Raw genomic sequence first — 8,363 nt, forward strand, 5'->3', positions numbered from 1 at the left:
ATTCACAAGTTAGGGTCTGTAAAATATTCAGAAGAAAAGCTGTAATATATACCCCATTTTACTTACATGTGCCTTGATTATTTACGCTTATCAGACGTTTTCCTCATCAGCTTACAATGTTAATTTATCTGCAGTTATTTACCATTTACACAGCCAGATCATTTTACTGGAGCAGTTCAGGGTAAGTATCTTACTTAAGAGTACTACAGCTAGAGGTAAGATTCAAACCTACAACCTTTGGGGCCAAAGGCAGCAGTGCTGACCACTATGCGTGCGGTTGTCTGGAGGCATAAGCCCTGGATGGGATTCCACGCCATTAAGGGAAGAAGGGGCAGTGGTCAGCACTGCTACCTTTGGACCGAAAAGTCACAGGTTTGAATCCCACCTCTGACTGTAGTACCCTTGAGCAAGGTACTTACCCTAAATTACTCCAGTAAAATTACCCAGCTGTACAACTGGATAAATAATTGTAGGAACCTTTAACATTATGTGTCCCTTTGGAGAAACGCATCACCTATATTACTGTAAATTTACTTTACGTTCAATAAGGGCTCCTATAGCGTTTATCATCGACGCAGCGACCAGACTCGTCCAGTTGAAACACAGACCGGTCACCTCGACCGAGTTTAAACGTTAAAAGTACGCCTGCGTTTCCGTACCGGGGTATGCAGAAATGGACAAGAAGAATCCCAATTACGCTACACAGCGACTGCGGTTTTGGACCTTGCAAGTCGTCTAGGGGTTGGAATTTTGGCAGGCAGTCTGAAAAAAAAAAAAAGAGAAAGAAGGAAAAAGGCAGCAAAATAATCAATAAAATCATTTTAGCAAATTTATTTTTGCTCCAGGCACAGTGCACTGCGAAACTAATATACTTGTATTATGTGCGTTAGTTCCATGCAGACGAAACAATGGTTTAACCAGCTGTGTGTCGGTGAGGAACGTGGAGACCTCGAGTTGCAGTCGTGAACAGCGATGACGAGCTCCTTTGCTCTTTTCTCATTTGGAAATGAAAAGCCTCCTTCTGAGGAAGAGGAAGGCCAGGTACGTGGCCCCGCCCACTACGCCCACCAGCAGGGTGGCGCCGATGAAGGTCGGCGCCCTTTTCTTGGCGACGCGGAAAGCCGCGGGCAGGACGGCCGATATGAGGATGTTGTTGACGCTGCGCAGCACCCTGCGGAAGGCGGGCCGCTCCAGGACCCTCTCGTAGTAGGCCTCCACGTTGACCCGGGTCCCGCTGCCCCAGTAGCGCCGCGACAGGCCCAGGAACTTGAGGCGGTGCAGCGTGACGGCGAGAGACACGTCAGCCATGCTGAAGAACTCCCCGCACAGCCAGGCCTGGCTTCCCTCCTCTTGCTCAAACACACAGCAGGAGAACAGGTCAAGGGAAGAGAAGGAACACACACACACACCCGCCACGCTCCGTCTCGGATAAGGTTGAGTCGCATCACAGAGACGGGACCATAGAACCTTAATCATTTTCCAGGTGAGCAGCGAAGGCCACTGTTTTACCCATTTCTGCTGTGGTATTGCACCTTTACTATAATCATTATTATTGTTGTTGTTATAGTGATTATTATTATCAATAATAAGAATTGATATAAAACTATTATTGTTATTCTGCTATAATATATATATACACACACACACACACACACACACACACACACACACTTTCTGAACCGCTTGTGCCATACAGGGTCGCGGGGAACCGGAGCCTAACCCAGCAACTCAGGGCGTAAGGCCGGAGAGGGAGGGGACACACCCAGGACGGGACGCCAGTCCATCGCAAGGCACCCCAAGTGGGACTCGAACCCCAGACCCACTGGAGAGCAGGACCCAGTCCAACCCACTGCGCCACCACGCCCCCCTTGCTGTAATATAATATAATATAATATAATATAATATAATATAAGTTCAGTAAATGTCATCTGGGAATCTCAGCCTTTTTGCAATAATAACTGTACTGTGACCTTGGTAATAATATTATTACATTCAACATACATTTTTCTCCAAAGTAAGTAACAACATCATCATCATCTTTTTGTACATAGATAGATACATACGGTAATTTAGCCAATTATATAGTAGGGGAATTTTCACTGTTTCGTTTCACGGTAAGTGCCCTCGTCAGGGGTGAGGATTTGAACCCAGGTCTGTTAGGAGGTCTTTCGCATGCAGCGTGTGAGCTCTAGCCACTCTGCTCCCTGCTGCAAAATATCGCGGTGTGTACGCAATGCATCACGCCACAGCACTAAACGTAAACAAAAAGAAGAGCAGAAGAAGGTGTCTGATACGCGTGCCTTCATTTCCAGTGTGGTACCTGAGTCCAGGACCCGGCTCAAAAGCGCCGTATCTGACCACGTTCCCTCGGCCCCCTTACCCGGAGTTTCCTCGATTCTCCTCTGAAGTTCTGTTTCCACCTGGTCCATAACGTTCTCCAGCTCATCCAGTATCTTCTTCAAGTACTTCATGTTGTCATGTTCCAGCAACTTGGACTGAAAAACAATCTTTTTGTCACTCTTTATTAATAGGACAGCTATAGCAGGTTTTTTTTTTTTTTTTTTTAGCTGACACTTTCCTCCAAAGCAGCTTGCAATGTTAAGGTCCTTACAATTATTTACTCATTTATGCAGCTGGGTAATTTTACTGGAACAATTTAGGGTTAGTACCTTGCTTAAAGGTATCACAGCTGGAAGTGAGATTTGAACCTGTGAAGTTTGGGTCTAAGAGCAACAGCTCTAACCACTACACAACTAGCTGTAGTCATTTTCATCCTGGACAAAACCCATAGATAAAGTTCACACGTCGTCTGAACCGCTTGTCCCATACGGGGTCGCAGGGAGCCAGAGCCTAACCCGGCAACTCAGGGCGTAAGGCAGGAGGGGGAGGGGACACACCCAGGATGGGACGCCAGTCCATCGCAAGGCACCCCAAGCGGGACTTGAATCCTAGACCTACCGGAGAGCAGGACCCGGTCCAACCCACTGTGCCACCATGCCACCGAGCCCCCTTAAAGTTCAGTTCTTCTCAATATAAACTGAACAAGATGAACAGAAAATGCATGGCAGTTTAACTGACAGAAAAAAATGACAAACTGATTAATGTATATGAAAGTAGATATTTAAATGTACATATACTGTACACACATAGAGTATTTATACTGTACATACGTGCATACAGATACATACATGTATCAATTATAGGGAAACAGTGAAAATGGCTTTTTATCTTCTTAACAATTATCAACATTTCTTACTTATTTAACATTTCTTGCAAATTAACTTTTTTGTAAAAATTATCCATATAATTTATTTTTGTAGGAAAGCAACACAGCTTTGGGGAGGTACATTAAAGAAAAACTGTTATAAAACTCTGACAGGTTATATTTTATTTGGGAGATTTTTTTTTTCTTTTACCAGACATGTCTGAGCACTATTTGCAGCTGCGCTGCAGCCAACTGACCTGCGATCGGCAGGTTTTTTTTCATTCTTGCCCGGATGTTTTTTTCTTCCACGCATAACCGAAACGGAGCAAAGGGCTCCCGCGGCCCCAGAGGTCGGTGACGATTTGACGCTCGAGCGCACGGCGCCCTTACCTTCAGGCGTCTCTGCTTGGCCGTGTAGGCCTCCTGAAGCTCGGGGTTCTCTGCTGCGAGCTTCTTCAGCTCTGACTCCGTGTTTCCTATCTGTGCTGCAGGAAGGAGACGCACGTGCAAGAATGAACAAATGAGAACGTGTATGAAACAGTGGGTCCACACACACACACACACACACACTCTCAAACAGAGTAAAGGAAGCCCCACCGGCAAGACCCACATTTGCACAAAGACCTCTGGGGCAAGGGGGGCGGGGGGAGCCAGTCCCTTAGTTCACCTCTCCATGTTCTTATGTAAGTAGTCGCACTGTTTTTGAAAAAATCCATCTGCACAAATTAGCACCGAGGGACTGAGACCCAAAACTGCAGCGAACAGTGTCACTGTCAGCAGCACGCAGACTAATTTACAGTGATAGCGGCCAGTGTACGACTGGATCACGGTGGAGCACAAACGATGGCCATAAGATCTTGACCCGTCTAGGCAGAAATGGCTCAAACGGCCCAAAAGACACATCAAAAGACCAGTTGCGTCCCTCTCCACTGAACAGGGTAGCACGGCATCTGTAAAGGGGACTGCAGTGTTCTGAGGGCTCTACTGTGGCTCTACTGTACTTTGTCTCTCTGTCTGTCTGTATATCTGTGCCTCTTTACTGAGACTCCGAAGAACCTGGAATTGTCTGAAAAAGATCGATCCAACAGTTCGATGTCCTGAGAAAGTGGACATTTGTAAATAATGTAATAACGTCAAACAGGAAAGAAAAGGACATTTAAAATAAAGTCAGAGCCCATCCTGGACGTCCAGTGTTAGGTGCTCGGCCACGCGGGAGACACCCTGGGTGGGATGTCAGTCCATTGCAGAGCAGATGCACGGAAATCAGAAATACCAAATCTCAGACGACGCCAAACCTGGAAACACTAAAAAAAAGTCCATAATTGTAGCTACAGGTGAAATATTCAGCCTTACTTTTATCTGACGCTTTTCTCCAAAGCAACTTACCATGTTAAGCTACTTTACTGTTATTTATCCATTTATACAGCTGGGTAATTTTACTGGCACAATTTAGGATAAGCACCTGGCTCAAGGGTACTACAGCAGTAGGTGGGATTCAAACCTGAGACCTTTGGGTCCAAAGACAGCAGCTACTCTAACCACTAGAGCACCGATCTTTTGTGCCAGATGTGATCCTGATAGCGAATATGAACAGATGACATCCAGGTGTTGTATGAAAACACTGGAGGGACACGGATACGTGGAGTACACACCTACCTGGCAAAGAGGGTCCAAAAATTACACAAAAACCCTTAATTGTGGACAAAAGAACTGCGCTGAAAATGTAACTTTGGAAATCGCAGCCAAAAGACTTTGCGCTCAAGTGTTGTGACAGAGACATGATGGGAAACAGGTGTGTTAAATATAATGGGAGCGAGAGAAGCACACGACCCCAGAGCGCCGAACGCCAGGCGGATGCAGATCTCACCGCGGATCCGGGCGGACGCGTACGCCGGTATGTGGGAGTCCACGGTGATCTCCGGGTGCAGGATGCAGCCGTGGGTGTAGGCATCCATGGGCAGCGAGTCCAGCAGCTCGCGGTAGTGCTGTACCCTGGGGTAGTACATACTCCCCTCCTCCGGGATCAACCTGGGCGTATTTTCTGACGAACAGACAGAGGCAACAAACAGAAATGCAGCATAAACCACAAAGGACCATATGCAGCAAAGCGGTTAAGGTCACAGCCTTGCCCCCAGAAGGTTGCAGGTTTAAGCCCCACGAGTCTTGCTGCAGTACCTTTAATACACCCAAACCGTTATAGCTAAAAGGAAACGACCCTTTCGGAAGAGCGAAGGCACCTGCCGGTTGGCATAAAACTGTAGGAGAGCATTGAATTACTAATGTTATTATACTATTAAAACTGAATAATCTCCCTCTGAATGATAGCAAGGTCAAAATGTTGGTTTGCAAAAACTGCAGTGCAGTCAAGTTTTCTAATGCGCTGGGGCCCCGTTTTCGAACCCCTGTCGTCTGGGAAAACGTGAGTCCCTCATGCAGCCGTAGTAATACGGGAATTGCGTTGGTGTATCATTTACCTCTTACAAACATTTGCATATTTAGTGGCGAAACACACTTATAGTGTTGAAAAACACTAGTCCGCAGTTTCATTTAAGTACAAGGGCTGTATTTTCACTTCTCTAAATATGTGGTGGGGGGCGCAGTGAGTTTGGCCTGTGCCTGCTCTCTGGTGGGTGTGGGGTTTGAGTCCCACTTGGGGTGCCCTGCGGTGGACTGGCGTCCCGTCCTGGGTGTATCCCCTCCCCTTCCAGCCTTACGTCCTGTGTTGCCGGGTTTGGCTCCAGCTCCCCGGGACCCCACCTGGGACAAGCTGTTTCAGACAGTGTGTGTGTGTGTGTGTGTGTGTGTGTGTGTGTGTGTGTGTGTGTGGGTATAATGATCACAAAGGGAGGTGGTTACACACAAGCCATTGTAAATCCTCACAATGAAATGTCCAACTATATTTCAAAGTGATCTTCATTCATTCATTCATTCATTCATTCATTCAATGAAGGAAACAGCTTACAATATTAACAGTAATAATTTCCTTAATATTAAAAATGACACAAAGGGTGAAATACTCATGCGCAGCAGTAGAATGACTGACTGGGGAAGGGAACAACCTGAGTATTTATAGCTGAAGAATAATGCGGTGAGAGGGACAGCAAAGCATTCAATCAATACTGAAAAATGCTGCAGTCATGAAAAAGAAAATTCTCAAGTTAAAATTACGCTGAGTGTTTAGATGGACAAAACTTTCCATGAGTGATAGATAAATATACTCATAAAGTGCAATAACAAACACACAAGAGCTCATATAAAGCAGAAGAACTTGATGAATATTCAAATTATAGACAATAAAGGCCATTCTAGCATTAAAATGGTGAATTGACCACTTAACACGCTTACCTTGTACTTTTCTCCTCTTTCAGCGATATTTCTAGAACAGGAATAAGGAACCTGACATGGGCCCGAAAAAACATAAAAAAAACAACATAAACAGAATCATGAGGTGAATAAAAGACGAATGCAAAATTGAAGCGAAATAAAACGTTAAAACTTAGAAAAGTAAAAGTCCATGATGGTGCTAATGGGGTGGGGAAGGGAGAAAAAAAAAAAAAAAAAGAAAAAGGTGGTTTCTCGCACAGAGAGCTCACGCACGCACGCGCCCAGACCGCACAGCGCCGGCGCACCGTCTTTAAAGTGCTCCTCCAGGTAGTCGAGGATCTGCGTCGGCTCGCAGATGACTCTGTCGCCGTGCACCAGGACGGGGACTTCGCCCGCGGGGTTCAGCCGCATGAACCACGGCTCGTTGTGCTCGTTCAGGGGAAGACTCACGTCGTACTCCTCGCATTTCAGACCCTTCTCGGCGATGGCCAGCCTCACCTGGGACGGGTCGCAAACGGGGTAATGAGTGCAGTCCACGGGACACATTTTATCATTATTATTTATCGTTATTAATTCAGACAGAAAGGTGCATGAAGAAACTGGATAGGAAAAAACATCTCTTAAGAGTACCTATATGTACACGTATCTGTCCATCATCAGTAACCACTCATCTGCTGCAGGCTCATGGGGGTCTGGAACCTACCCCAAAAGTGTAGGCCGTGAGGGTGGGCACACCCTAGATGACATAGCAGTCCATCACACAACAGTCTCTCTCTCTCTCATACACACACACACACACAGGGCAATTTAGGGTCACCAGTTCACCTGAAACCTGTTTTTGGACTGCGGGAGGAAACCAGAGCACCTGGAAGGAACCCACACAAACACGGGGAGATTATGCAAAATCCACACAGATAGAGCCAGCTTCGAACCCACGTCCTCTCACCCACTGAGATGAGGAGTTGTGAGGCACCAGCAGCTGTAGCAAATCACTGCTTGTTGTTATTATTATTATTATTGTTTGCTACTGTTATACCTACCTATTATTATGTATCCAGTGCGATGGTTCTTTTGATGCGTTTGTATTTGTGACCCCACGCACGGAGGCCCTCTGCAGTCAGGACTGCGCAGGCAGTGCGTATGGATAAGATGTACCCTACTACCCTACTACTGTACCCTACTGTACCAGCTGTACCACCACCTTATAATATACGTGCATTGTAAGTGGGTCCCCGCGCAACGACTGCGCGTGAACGACTCGCGCTGCGGGAGGGAGGGAGGGAGGCCGAGAGGAGCGCGGACGGGTCCGGCCGGGTCGCTCTCCGCCGCCGCGGTGCTGAAGCCGCTCACCTTCTGCGAGCTGAACGACTGGGTCCAGTGGTAGAGGAGGAGGCGCCCCGCGCGCCCTCCGCTCGCGCTCCCGCACTCGCGCTCCTCCTCCGCCGCCGCCGCCTCCTCCTCCTCCTCCTCCTCCGCTTTCACCCCCGCGGCCGCTTCGTTCGCTCCTGCTTCGGCGTCTCCGCGGGACTCGGCGGCAGCCGTCGCCATCTTCGTCCGCACTGCGATGACGTCAGGGAGCGGCACGAGGACCCCGAGCAGCAGCGCAGGCAGGGGGAGGGCGCAGCGCTGCAACACGCGGCATCATCAGTTACCTGTCCATGTTTACATGTTTTATCGCATTTACAGCATTCTAATAGCGACACCTTCACAAGAGTGACTTTTAATTTCTTTTTTTTTTAAAAAAAAAAAAAAAGTAGCCGTTAATGAACGACGTTTGAGTTTATCCGTAGTGGTAATGAAACTGCTGCTCGGAAATATTGGGTGCGGTCGGCAG

At 47.4% G+C, this 8,363-nt stretch overlaps 1 protein-coding gene across 1 annotated transcript; it reads right to left on the reverse strand.

Annotated features, from left to right (window-relative positions):
- Positions 1-490: 490 nt before the first annotated feature.
- gdap1 (ganglioside induced differentiation associated protein 1) lies at positions 491-8,119 on the reverse strand. The gene is made up of 6 exons (XM_029254735.1): positions 7,880-8,119; positions 6,835-7,027; positions 5,073-5,246; positions 3,596-3,690; positions 2,381-2,495; positions 491-1,349 (listed from the first exon to the last, which is right to left on the reverse strand). The coding sequence occupies exons 1-6, from the start codon at positions 8,075-8,077 to the stop codon at positions 997-999; spliced, it is 1,128 nt and encodes a 375-aa protein (XP_029110568.1). The 5' UTR covers positions 8,078-8,119; the 3' UTR covers positions 491-996.
- Between the last annotated feature and the right edge of the window lie 244 nt (positions 8,120-8,363).

This window comes from Scleropages formosus, chromosome 9 (genome assembly GCF_900964775.1).
Source record: "Scleropages formosus chromosome 9, fSclFor1.1, whole genome shotgun sequence".
NCBI lineage: Eukaryota > Metazoa > Chordata > Actinopteri > Osteoglossiformes > Osteoglossidae > Scleropages > Scleropages formosus.

Bases quoted from the DNA above. Each gene is read 5' to 3' on its own strand.
- gdap1 (XM_029254735.1), bottom strand. From the start codon at position 8,077: ATGGCGACGGCTGCCGCCGAGTCCCGCGGAGACGCCGAAGCAGGAGCG. The intron at 3,691-5,072 runs GTGAGATCTGCA...TCCTTCCTGCAG, and splicing joins CGCGTCCGCCCGGATCCGCG to CACAGATAGGAAACACGGAG. The intron at 2,496-3,595 runs GTAAGGGCGCCG...ATTGTTTTTCAG, and splicing joins CCAAGCAGAGACGCCTGAAG to TCCAAGTTGCTGGAACATGA.